The sequence below is a fragment of the Pristis pectinata genome, chromosome 12, assembly GCF_009764475.1.
Source record: "Pristis pectinata isolate sPriPec2 chromosome 12, sPriPec2.1.pri, whole genome shotgun sequence".
NCBI lineage: Eukaryota > Metazoa > Chordata > Chondrichthyes > Rhinopristiformes > Pristidae > Pristis > Pristis pectinata.
In genome coordinates, this window is record NC_067416.1 from 30,733,100 (window position 1) to 30,746,895 (window position 13,796).

A 13,796-nucleotide genomic window follows, 5' to 3' on the forward strand; every position below is an offset into this window, starting at 1 on the left:
GGTTCCCCCTGCTGGAAAATATGTGTCGATATCTTAGCTCAGATGCCTTCCATTTCAAGTAACTTGACAGCAGTGGATCTTGTAAGGAGAAATAACCAGTAGGTATCAAAAGCCACCAGTATCTGTGGAGCAGTATCTGTAGTCAGTTATCATTTTCAAGATACACTGGCATCAATACAAGTATTAATTGAATATAAAAAAATTAGTTAGATTTTATTTATCTGTAGAATTTCTGTTTCATAGATTTGGTATAGTTAGTGCTCTGAATTTTATATCGTTTTACTCAAGTAGATGGCATCTAAAATTCCCACAGTTTTGTGAAGTGATACATGCTTTGCAAATAACAGTATAAAGATCTATTTTGCCATACTTCAAAAAATGGATTAAGGATTTTTCTTCTATTGATATGCAACTTTTATAATGAAAGTTAGCTACATCGTTCTTATTGCAGAACAAAGGACTCTTTACTATGGATTCTGTAAATAGCAAAAAGAACCACATTTCCAAATCAGTTGGAAATACTGTTTTGCTTCATATTTGTTAACTTCTAGATGAATCATACATTCTCCTACAGTCGTGATATTTGAGGACTGAAGGCCATATATTTCACCGTTACTACATGGACTTAATAGGAAATTTGTGCCTTGTTCCAAATGAGTAAATGGGTGGTTGATGGTTAGCAGGAACATGGGCCGAAGGGCCTGTTTCCACGCTGTATCCCTTTGTCTGAGTGTGTCATTTTTTTCCCCCCCAAGTCTACAAAATACCCCACCTTGTGGTCCAACCAAGAATAGAATAAATAACAAGATAGAATCAATATAGAACTATTGAATTAATTTTGAGGAATTCAAATTAATAATTGTGAAATTTTAAAGATCAAGTTTTATTCCTATTCAAAAATTTATATTCCAAGTTCATATTGCAATTAGACAAACCTCGGGGAAAAATGGTTCTTAATTCTGAATATTATTAGTCACTGGTTATTAATTATTGTAATTAAGGATTTTTAAAATATTAAGGGATGAAATTATTGATCCCAAATTATTTTAAAATGATGCCCAGAATTCTATTTGGCAAATTACCAATAATTACTAAAAGATTAATACATCTTATTTACTCAAATTTTATTTTAATTTAGATAATCAAATTAAAAGTCAGTCTTTCATTTATTCCAGCTATTCTTCATGCATAGACCCTCATGTAATTTTGTGGAATATTTTAATTAACAATTTAATAACAGTGTATATATGTTTTTGTATTTTTAATATAAATTACATTTTTAACATGCGTAATTATTTTCTATAATATCTTTTCTGAACTTACTGCTTTTGAATAAGGTTATTGGAGGTGTATTTAGTGCACTGATACTGGTCTTAAGAAAAGAATTGCACTAAATACTTAATATAATAGGTTTTTTGTTGTACAATATTATAATTCATCAGCTGAAATTATTATTAAAAAAGAATCAATTCTTAACAGTACTTCCCTTTGATGTTTTATGTAGTGCAACTCAAAAATATTTTTATGGTACAAGCCAAGTTTCTAAAAACCTAAACCTAGTGCACACTTTACAAAGTTAGTGACCTGATTCAATCTTTTTCTGCTTAATCACATAAGATTTTACTAATGCACTAAAATTGAAAGTGTTTTGAATTTTATAACATTTTAGAGCGTTGTTGCTTTGACAAACATTTGTCAAGTTTTTGTCAAGTGATTACGAGTTTGTGATTGTCAGGAAATTATTCACAGTTAAATATTATGTTAAATTGGTGTTTGCAGAAGTGATAACCAATGTGTGAAAAGAAACACCAAACACTGATTTACTTGGAAATTCCAAATGTTTCCTCCTTTTGATATTTGCTCCTACTACTGATTGCTCTTTAGATTTGTTTGATTCTGCTCTAAGAAGTGTAGATTTAAGTGGCTTATGGTTCAGTGACTATATAGTATTTCAGGCAATATAAGAGAAAAGTGAGAGGTAAAAGTAATTGCTAGTTTAGAAGTGTAATGTGTTTTTAAACTCCAGAAAACAGCAGCTAACTCATGCATTCATTGGTTTAACTCCTCACATATCTAAAATGTGCAAAGCGATTGTTGTAGAAGTATGCTTTACATTTTACAGGCTATACTTAAATCTCTGACTTAGCATTTCATTCCTTGTCTCCTTTACCCTACAAACAGCATAATATGAACACTTGAGACCACATAGTCTGTTTCCATTTGAGGAAAGAATGGTCATGGATGTATGGTGGTCTATAACAATTGTCAGCACCATTTCTTTGATTGTCCATGGAGTCAAATACCAAATACTTTTGCCTCTCTTCCTGAAAAAGCTCTCCACCACAGCAAGGTGCTTCATCATTTTAATGACATGCCTGTGAATTGACAAAACCCACTGTCAGCCAGTTCAGTCCTTTGTTTGGTTGAAAGACAAGTCATGCTACAACACTAAAGCTGTTTCAGTGTTTGTCAATATCAACTTCTAAGAAAATGTCATTATTGGCCAAATTTTCATACTTCTTTCTTTTCACAGATTTCAGTTTTGTTCATTTTGAACTGATTAAGCTGAGAGCAATAAAAAAAGAAAAATATTTTAAGCCCCTTTCAGAATATACCAAAGTTTCATACAATAATTTGAAGTGCAGTTGCTTTTGTAATGCATAAACATTTAAGAGGGCTGATTGGGTCTCTGCTTAATCTCTCATGAAAAAGGGTGGTACTTCTAAGAGTACAACACACCCTCAGTACTGCAGTGAAGTATCAGGCTAAATTTTTGTGTTAAGTTTCTTGAATGGAACTTAATCGGAAGCTACCAGCACCTGATGCTATAATCAATAAAATTTAACCAAAAAAATGTGCTTTTTTTTCCCAAATGTTTTCTCACCAGGTTTCTAACAATGTTTCTACCCTCCTGTCTTTTCCTAGAGATGCTAACAGCATGTTTTTTTTCCATCCTTGTTGAACATGCTCCAGTAGTTAACCTCCAGTAGGGCCTTATTAGGAATATATAGCCTCATCATTACCTTGACTTGTATATTCTACACCCATTATGATGAAGTCTTCTATTACCTTACACCTTAGCAATGTGAGATACTGCCTTTAATCTCCAAACTGTCTCAGGTAGACACTGAATTCCACGTGGCATGTTTTAGCACATTATCTACAACCCTTTGTAGGTCCTGTTGGTCTTCCAGAGTAACCTTATTTCCTATTTTCATATTAAGAATGGATTTTGGTACTACATTTTCTGTGTCTCTATCCAAATCATTGATGTTATAATGCATAGAAATGCCCCAGTACTGAACCCTATGGGACACCTCTAACTGCCTAAACATTGTGTTTAAAAATTGTCCTCAACTCAATGTTTTCCTTTTGATTTCCTAATTCCATTCTCCTTAATCTTCCCACATTAATTCTCCCTGTGGTATCTTATCAAAGGATTCCACAAAGTCTGTGTACATTACAATCACAAAGCTCCTGTATTTTCATACCTATTGCAGTCGCAAAGGAGGGTTGTTCACTTTTCCTTCAGTTGAGATGGTAGATGATGCTGCAATCTCCATCTACAGATTGTACTACAAATTGGCAAAATATGGCCAATTCTGGTAACTGCATAACATGGTAGTCAGCACTATAGAATGAAATTCTGGATGTTCCAGTTGGCAGGCAAGTATTGCACATTGAACTTTTGGCCTGTTTCACTTCAATCTCTTATCAAAAACCTACTAAAGGTAGGTTAATTCAGGTGGTGTTCATGAGGCTGTAGTAGGTATGATTTAATCTTTTCTTGAGCATTTTTATTATGATTTATTTGTCAGATGCACATACAGACTTATTGAATGGAAAATGACTAGCTATTATGGTCTCTTATCCATTAGCATACAGATTTTAATATATCCAGTTCCATTTAGTCAACTGAGAGAAATCGGAAAAGCTCAGACCAGTTGGGAAAAGAAAAGCTGGAAAAGTCTTCAATAGCGTAGGTGATCAAAATTAGGTGAGGAGACGACAGTGATCCTGATGTCTGCTGCAGCCAAGTAAAAAGTCAGTACTTTCTGAAAGATGACAAATCGCTTATCATTATGAGAGTTGGCAGCTAGTTCCACAAGTGTACTGTTCTGAGGAAGAATTACTCGCTAATATCCAACCTGCCCTCTTGTAACTTATAAGTGCATTGCTGACTGTCTAACTATTCCAGGCAGTCCTTGTTTAAAAAAAAACATTATCAATTGACCCAGGTATCTCCTCCACTGAAGTATACAGGGTCTAATATTTCAGTATCTTTTTAAACTAGTGATCAGTTTTGCACCTCCTTTGTATCTTTCCAAAATTCTTGTTATCCTCCATCATGTGAGCCTACCCAAACTGTGTACCATATTCCATATGGTGCTCAACCTGGCTCATGTGAGACGAAAATTGTAAATTCAGTTTTGTGCTGCATCACCTCGGGAAGGTAGCAAATTGGAACTTTAGGTTAACACAAAAGTGGAATTTCATCAGTTCTCTGGAGCATGTTGATTTCTACTGAATTTCTCGTCTCTTAAATTTAATCAATTTAAAGGAAAACACTATAATTTTTTAATTGTTAACTCAAAAAATCACTACATAGTGTAAGGGAGCAATAAATGAACGAGGGAAGTATTTACAGTGCACTTTGGCAAATTGTACTTCACGTGCACTTTGAATTACTTTGAAGTGCAATAGCTCTTTGTAGGCAGATGCTATTTTGCACACAGGATCCTATGAACAGACAATGAGATGAATGAACTGCTCATTGTTTTTGGGTTGGGGCATTTAACGATCAAACAGACACTTCTGCCATTGCCTGAGTATAGCAGTGAAATGTTTGTCTGGATTCTATCTTTCATTCTTGGAATGGAGCTTCAATTTCAAAGGTGAGAATGCTGCTGACTACACTAACAGGCATTAAAGGTCAGCATTTACTTAGGAATGATACATGATGCTAAACTGAAGGGTTATACATAAGTGAAAGTAAAATGCACTTGCTACAATTTCTGTTAATTGAATTTTCAGAAAATTTATGGTGGGGAGATGTGGGTACTAAGTTAAATTGAGTCGAGACATGAGAAATTAAGTTGTGCTTTCCAGATGTAAATAGAAGCACACAGAGGAAGTGAAAATGGGAGTGACACGTGGATTCACCACTTCATTGATACTCACCTGCTACCTGAGCTTCATTAGATTATTGATCTAACATCATATTAGCCTAAACAGACATTATTAGGCATGTAATACAGGCTGTTCAGATTTTTGTCTCTGCTCTTAAAATGCCCTCAAACATACGGCACTTGGAAAAGAAACTACTTTAGCTTTAATAGTTTGTATTGCATTTTGACTTGCTTCCATTATCAACTTGAAACTATACAGTCAATTCGGATGGCATCTCAACCAGTCCTTACTAGTTCAGACTTAAATTACGCAATTAAATTAATTCAAAAGTTAACCTGGTTTTTATAGTTGTTTTCATTCCAGAGTAAAGATACTTAAAAATAAATCAGATAATTACACTAACACTTACCAAAAAGATTGCTTAGTACTGTGTGATACTTATCTTTTGTAGCTACTTGATCTGTTTATGGTGTGGGATTGGTCGACATATCTAGCTGATTATGGGCAAGCTACATCCAAGTACCTGAGAGTGAATCCCAACACAGCTCTGATACTACTTGAGAAGTAAGCAATTATATTTATAATTTTATGTGTGTACATTAAGCCTGATTTAACACAAAATGGCATATCACATGATTTTCAGTAATTATTATTTTAAATGAATTCTATTCTGAAGAATTAGTCTTTTAAATTTTCCGTCTGTGATGTAAGACTTGGAAAGTTCTATAGATATTTTTAAATTAATTTTAGTAAAACTTTATACAAATTTCTACAGTTGGTAATGCATATTGTACTGTCGTTAAAATTGACAATGCTATTATCTACTCATAATACCAATACTTTCCATGTTAACTGTTAAATATGCACCAACATCTTTAAGCAACTGTCCTTTCTAATGGCTTGAGGTAGCTTCTGACGTGCCTTCGTCATTATCATTCCTCTTTTGTACAGAATCTACAGAAGGTAAGTAGTATTCATGTACCAGGTAGTGTCACTCATTCATTGTTGTGAATTGAATGTTCATGGTTTGAATTTTGAAATTTTTGTTCTAGTGATCGTTTTCATGATTAATGTATGCGTAGTTAACATCATAGATTTGAGCTCTTGACAAAAAGTAGTTGTGACATGCTTGATTTTAACTGCTTTGATATTGCATCTGTAAGCGTGTTTGAGAAAACAGCATCCTACTCACTGAAATTGAAAGCTATGCCTTGGAGCAATTTAATGAAGTTTTATTTTCTTATAATCTGAGCACGTTTTCTTTGTCAGACAGAAGTGAATTATGATTGTTGCCCTAGAGCTTTAAATTTCTGATGCTGCATTTTGGGAATGGTTCTTACAGTGGCTTCAAAGCCAGAGTTCATTATTCACGCACAATAGTAATGAATAAATAATCTCTTTACCCAGCCTGTGTGTCTAACTCATCTTCATAGTACTATAGAATGTACCCATCAATAACAATCTGCAGTAAAATGAGTATATAAATTGTCTATAACAAAAAGCAGTCCAGGAGAACAAACTAAGGTCTGACAATGTAGGTAAATAAGAAAAGTTAATGATAAAAGAGAGAACTTGAGCTAGAGATCCATTGTGTTGTGAGGTTTTATATGCTAATAGATGAATTTCATTGTATTTGTCACAATTCACTCAGGTGCAGTAATTCCAAGTAAATGTGGTAAAACTCTGAATCCAAATTTCCATGCACATTTTGTACTTGTGCACAATAAATGTGTGCAACTTGAACAGATTATACCTTAAGCAATGATTGCTTTCACCATTCCCAACTGAAATTGCATCATATTTGTCTGATGAACGTCTAGCTTTGCCAACAGCCAAATAATGTGAAATAAAAACAAAAAAAAAATGGCAGACTTGCACAGGTCAGTGGAGAGAGAAACAGTTACTGTTCCAACTCAATGTCATTCAGCAGAAGAATCTAATGGAAGATCTTCACCCCGAATTTTCCTTTTCCATTGCTGCTGCGTGAGCTGACTTTTTCCAGTGCTTTCTGTTTTAAGGGTTACTCAACCATATATCGCTTCAGGGTGGAGTGTGCTGCACAGATGGTTGAACATTGCCAGTGGCCTGAGTGGGAGGGTGGAGGGGACAACCCTTAACTGAAAAAGTTGGTAAAAGTGAGCTCTACAGTCATTTCTCCAGTTATTAACTCTTTGAATGCTCCAGTAGTGGTTCCACTGGATGTACTGCAGAAGCTAGAAGTGAAGGGTTAGAGGCAGAGCAGATATCCACAAAGGAGTAGGAAAAGAAGAGCCTGTATCCTGGCTTTATCACACTGGAGTATACTAGGGGCCGTGCTCCAGCTCAGTAACATTATATCCAAGGACCCTGATGGAGAATGTCAACAAGATCCTCAACAAAATTTGGCACCAAATTGGGCATATCCTCCATTTGTCCCAAGCAAGACTTAAATACTTTGTCAACAGTTGTCAATAGTATGAGGGTTTGATGTTTGCTGAAAGGTGTCCAGATGGAACATGTCAGCACCCAGTAATAAGAGAGGTCCTCTCTTACCAAGACATGCCTCATAGCTTGGAGATTCTCTAACTCATCCCACTTCACTAACTCCACTTTTAGTCGGGAGGCAATAACTTGGGCAATGATAAGCTATCTTGACACCACAAATCCTTAGGATTCTATGGCCGAGGTAACATGGGAGCATCAGCATTTACACCTACACTTATCCAACCTACGACCAGTGTCTCTCTATGCTGTTAACAGTTGAAGTGTGACCTACAAAGCACAACTACCAATCACAGACTTCTGATTCATCAGCCAGCTGTGGAATTGAGACTGCAGCAGCGATAGTATCACATTATTACTTTGCCAAAATCTCCTCATGAAAGAGGCGTTTTGTAATAATGGTTCTGACTTGATCAAAGCCATTAAGAAAGCAGAACTGGTGAAAAGCATCTGGCCACATGAAGACTTCTTTTAGATGATGAATCATTATAGAAACACCTGGCCTCAAAAATTCCTTATATCAAGAAGGTGAAGAAACCTGAAACACCAATAGAGCACTGCTATTTAAACATTTGGCTTCCTTAGTGCTGATTACAACAAAAAGACTTTGGAAGTAATTTCAAGTCAGTAACATGATTTGGCAGATAATCTGATATGGTAGCTGTTATGCCATTGTAATCCATCAATGACCGTGTGGCAGAAAATGATGCTGTTCCATAAATCCTTTCATTCTACTGACAAGTCCTGGCTCCCAGATTGGACCACTCATTTAATCTTCTCATAGCCATGTTGCTGTGGCTGCAGAATTTGCCTATCCAAAGTATGGAAGGAACACTTGGGGACATCGGACCACTATTGCTTCCACGTCTTTTGAAACTGTGTGTTGAGCACATGGCTGCAAGTTAAATGATGGAAAGGCTCAGTGCAGTGTCTGTCAAGATTCCCATACCTTGACTTTCAAAATATAAAGTTGAATGGCTGAGCCAGAAAGATGGTATTCCCTGTGAATTTGCAAGTGATCAAGAAGAGGCAGTGGTAATGGTAGAGGCATGTCATTGTTAAAGGGAGCACTTGGCAAATATGTACAGTACATGAACATAATGAAGAAAAATCTGTGCCTTGAGAGGTTGAGGCATCTGAAAGGGCTGATAATGTGTATACCTTCGCCTTTAGTGTCCTTGGCTTCTGCAAGCCTTGCATTCTTCCAGCTCCATTATCAGGAATATTATTTGCTCCTCCAAACTGTACAGGTTTTGGATCTGCTAGACTCCCCCTATCTACTAGGATGGACTTTGACTTTAAGACTGTCTTATCCAGCAATGGGAACATGATCCTTGTACGGTGATGTGAAATGGCTTTCATCCTGTATGAATTGTGTGGGTAGTTATGAGATGTGAGGATTGTATCAGTGGTGAGAGTTTGAACACTATAGGGCTACATTTGTCCACCTGGTTTTGAAGAGTCATTACACTAGGCTTGACCAAAAGTAACGTTGTGGAAAATCTTTGGGCATTGTAGTCAGGTTCATGGAAACTAGTTCCTAACACTAACCTATCTTGCAACTTCCTACCAGTGCTGCTTCATTTCAATTCAACTGTTATCCAGCAAGGTGTACAAGACCGTTGTCCCTCTCAAATTCCAGTGCAAGGGTACTCAGATCAACAACAGTTAATCTGCTCCCTGGCCAGATGAACTCCTCTTGCTGTCATTACACTACAACAATCCAAAATGACTTCCAGCAGTTTTTTGCTTGTATAGTACTGTGCTCTTTTTGAGTTCTGATGTTAATTAGTGCAGGATCAGTTCCATAGGTGTATAGTATTGCCTTACTAATAAGCAGTTATCATGTAGAAATGGGGAAAACTATACACTGCACATTCAAAATGCAATAATGCATTTGCACAGGATAGTGATTGGGAAGATTAGCACCGAAGGCACAGACATGCAGATATGGATTACTCGCATAGTGCCAGTATAGCCCACCTACAGACAAAGGAGTTACTAGTCTCATGAATTTGTAGAGTGCTTTTCACAATATTTGATTGTCCCAAGGTGCTTGACAGCCAATGAAGTTCTGCTGTAATGAAGTAATTATTGTGATAGGGAAAAACATGCAGCCAGTTTGCACCCAGCAAGGTTCCACAACAGGGGAGAAATTGATGCTTAGATAATTGTTTACAATTTCAATAAGACAAATATTGAATATGGCTGTGCAGGAACTCCTCTGCTCTGCTGTGAATAATGCTCAAGAATATATTTTGTCTATCTGAGATGAAGGATATCAGCCCCAAAAGTGCGGAATTGGTCCAGCATCATATTTAAGTGCCTGTGATTCAGACTTAAATTTGTAAATTACCGGTTCAGAATTGAGAATGCTTCTAGCCAAATAAAATTGAAAATTCTATTTAAAAAGCCCTTTAATGGAACACATTTCATGTTCTTCAGTTATGCACTTAAATACAAGTGGAAGCCAATGCATTGCACAGTGATTATATCATTTAGATATTGTACTTGATTGGGGTTATAGCAGAGGAAGTGTTGAAATGAGAAGGTCATTTGGAAAGTAGAGGAGCATCGAGCCTGGGAGCTGGTGTGGTTGTGATAGAAGAGGAAAATGAGTCAGAGGAGGATTGGCCTGGGACCGCGGGTGAATCATTGCTGGAGAGAATGGGAAGGGTTGGGGATTCTGCTGATTGTGGGGAGGGGATTAGTAGCTGATGTGAACAGTTGCAATCAGTAAGAAACCACCTAAAATGGGAGAATAATGCTTCAAACCCTGACGGCATACCGGGTAAAGTCAAACAGCCTTTAAGTAATCTAAAAACTCTTCCTCTTTCTTCGAGCTAAGGTTTACTTCATTGTTTAGGACTAGCCTCGATGTAGGTGCAGAACAATTTTGTAAGGGTTGTCAAAAGACAAATTGTTTGCTGTTAGACATCACTGCATGTGTCCAGAAGCCTAAGTATGTTGTGTGCATCATATGTATGAAGATCCAGAACAAAAATCTGTAAATCCACTTGGGAAGCACCAAGTTCACAACTGTATCATGCATTGAAATGTTACACTATAAGATAGGACATCTGGACCTGTACTCAAAATAACAAAGCAGTTTTCCTGGAGCTGGGACACTATTAGGAAACATTTGTTCAGCCAAATGATAAATTATGCATTTTAATCAACAGGCAGGATGAAAACCTCGAAGTCACTCCGACCTATAAATAATGAAATCTATTCTTTAGTTTGGCTTGCCTAATTTCCTGCTGTCTTAATACAACCTCCCTCCCCGTTAGTGGCAGCAGGAATATCCTTGGTACACATCCCGTAGTTAACTTGCTGTTCTCTCCCCCACTATCTCCTACTTTTCACCCTCACCATAGGAGCCGGACTTAATCTTCTGCAGTGTTAATTCTAGTGCAAATACTTCAATTAGAATAATTCTGAGTTAACAAAATTACTATGTAATCTAAAACAAAGTATTATACTCCACAAGATTAGTTAATAGACTTGGATGATTAAATTCTACGACAATGCATGGATATAGTTTCAGCATCTGAATGATTGAAAGTTGTGCAGTAAATGACTGGTGGTTATGTATGTTTCTACTATTTTCATTGAATGCTAGTGAAAAAGAAAATCCTTTCCTTCAAACTCACAGATATGGTTAGCTATTTGAATCAATGGGCCATTTTAGGATAAATTATCTCCTTTTCCTATTTCTTCCCTGTCAGAGTCTAATTATTTCTTAAATTCCAATGCAATAGTCCATGTCATGTACTACTAATCTATGACCACTTGTCTCAATTTATTTTACAGTAACTCTTGATTTTTCTTTTCCAAGTCATCTATAGGATCATCCAGTTGCCTTCTAAAACTTTTTTCTCTAATCTTTACTCAGTATTGTACATAAACGACAATGTGATTTACCTTTGAGGGATTCTTATAAACTGTCTCTAATCCTTGAACATGTATCACAGTTGCTTGGTGAAACACCTTCTCTAGCGGCCATTCCTTCTGGGAGAGTCAAAACAACATGGCGAGGGGAGGGGGGAAACAAAGCTTATGGGGGGAAAATATCTGGAAAACTCTTATTCAAGGCAATTAAATAAACAAGAATTAGCCCAAGAGACTATTTTCATCATGCTTGAATTACCTAACTTTTATAAGTTCCATATCCACATTAGGAGGGGTCTCTCTTTTGCAGATGTCCAAAGAATTATCACTGTGCACAAGCTGGTAACTTGTTCAAAGGAATGCAGTACTCTGGGGAAGACAATTGCCTAAAAACTACTTTCACATAACTTGTATCCATCATCTTCACCATTCTAACAAATAATAACAATGAGAGCATGACCATTTCTTTAAATATTTGATGTGGTTCATTATTAGCTTTCATTTATGCATCTGCAAATTAGTTCTCTGAGTAACTGATTTTTTTTAAACACTGGGAATTATTCTTGTGACCCTACTCTGAACCTTTTCCATAACTTCTATATCACATGAGGGTACCAAAACTGAACATAACTTTCAAAAGGTAGTATGAAGGAAACTCTTGTACAAAATATGCAAACTGATATCCCATTTACTTAAGGTCATAGCTTCTTGAGATTAGTCCTGAATATGGTCTCCAGGCCCATGGTGGTTTATTTCAACAAAATAATTCAAGTGAAGTCTTACAGCAAAACAGTTCATATAATCCTTGTTAGGTTTCTATGCAAATTCAATTACCAATCATGATTGGATCATGAGAAGTAAAAGTGCATTGAGTGACAAGGCAGCCAATAACATCTAATTGGGTGAGAATGAAAATCAGAAGAGGATGCATCAGAAGACAATTTCTTACCAGATACCATCTTTAAAGACAGATGAGTAAAGACTGTGTGCAGAAACCATCCAGAAAGTACTAATGCATGCTAACTGTCAGCATAATATTTTAAAGTATCTGATGGTTTCAGTATGTCAGAGTTACATGTGTTTATTTACTATCACCACATTCCTGCCTGTGTGAGCATGCTGTAATTGAACCTTCCTGCCAGTGGTGGCAGTGTACAACTTCAGTTTTACAACAAATTCCAAAGCTTACCAAAATGTATATTTTGCTATTAAACTAAGTATAACATAATTTATATTAAAATGAGTGTGGAAAGAGAATTCTACCTGAGCATCTTGATCCAATTACCCACCTTCCACAAAGAATATGCATAATTTTGATTGCAAGAGTAACTGAAGTGTGTTGTTTAAGTGCTTTCTAAGGCATGCCAGGCTATTGCCTTGTGAATAGTTGTTTTCAGAGACGTTTTGACACAAAGTAGATTTCCCTATTGTGGATATAATAACTGGATTAAGTTGAAAACTTGTCATGCACTTGTAAAATTGCCAATATTTGATGGAAATAGAGTAAGCCAGGTTGCTGTTTATTTTTAAAACCAGTTTTTATTGTCATAATTGCATCAGCCAATGAGTCAAAGGTGGGGCACAATGTGCGTTTCCCAGCAGTTTATTATACACAATACTACATCAACCTCTACCAATTAAAATAAGATAATTTTTTCAAATATGTTACTGAGTAGAGAATAGTCATGTATGATTTCCATGGGTAAAATCTATCCAGGTCAAATACTATGGTGTGGTTGTCATGCTTGATTGACATACCCAATTCATTTCACTTTGCCTGACCAAAGCATTGACAATGTATCCAATATCGTACCACATCATGCATCCTGTAGCTAGTCTGCACCCAAACCTCTCTTTGGCCCAGCTTCAAGAAAGCATCCAAAAGTAATTGACTAGTGTTTGCCTGATGTTTCCTCCTCAACATTAATGTTGGTCCTCATTGAGCTTACCTATAATTCAGAATTCACTCTCATGGGGAGAGGATCATCAAACAACAACTTCTATATAATTGCTTAAACATGGTACAATATTCCAAGGTACTTCTAAGGAGCATTTATAGATACAACTTGATACCTAAGCATGTAAGGAGATACTGGAACAACATAATTTTGAGAAATCATGGCTGAGTGTTACAGGAGCTGAGAGTCTGTGGTTATTGCAATGAATTAGAAATCCATTGAAGTTTCCCTACAATGTTCTGAATCCTACCAACTATGACTATATTGTCCAGAAACAAGCAGATCAAATCCAATCTACCCAATCACTGTCCTAGAATGTTAGACTATCATTAAGTG

At 36.3% G+C, this 13,796-nt stretch overlaps 1 protein-coding gene across 3 annotated transcripts in view; it reads left to right on the forward strand.

Moving 5' to 3' along the window:
- The window catches only part of LOC127576757 (exocyst complex component 6-like), a 140,324-nt gene that overhangs the window by 123,759 nt on the left and 2,769 nt on the right, over positions 1–13,796 (forward strand). For all 3 annotated transcript variants that reach the window (XM_052027474.1, XM_052027473.1, XM_052027475.1), the window contains one exon: positions 5,582–5,694. In XM_052027474.1, the coding sequence (XP_051883434.1) occupies positions 5,582–5,694 (113 nt within the window). The remainder of the gene's footprint in view (positions 1–5,581; positions 5,695–13,796) is intronic.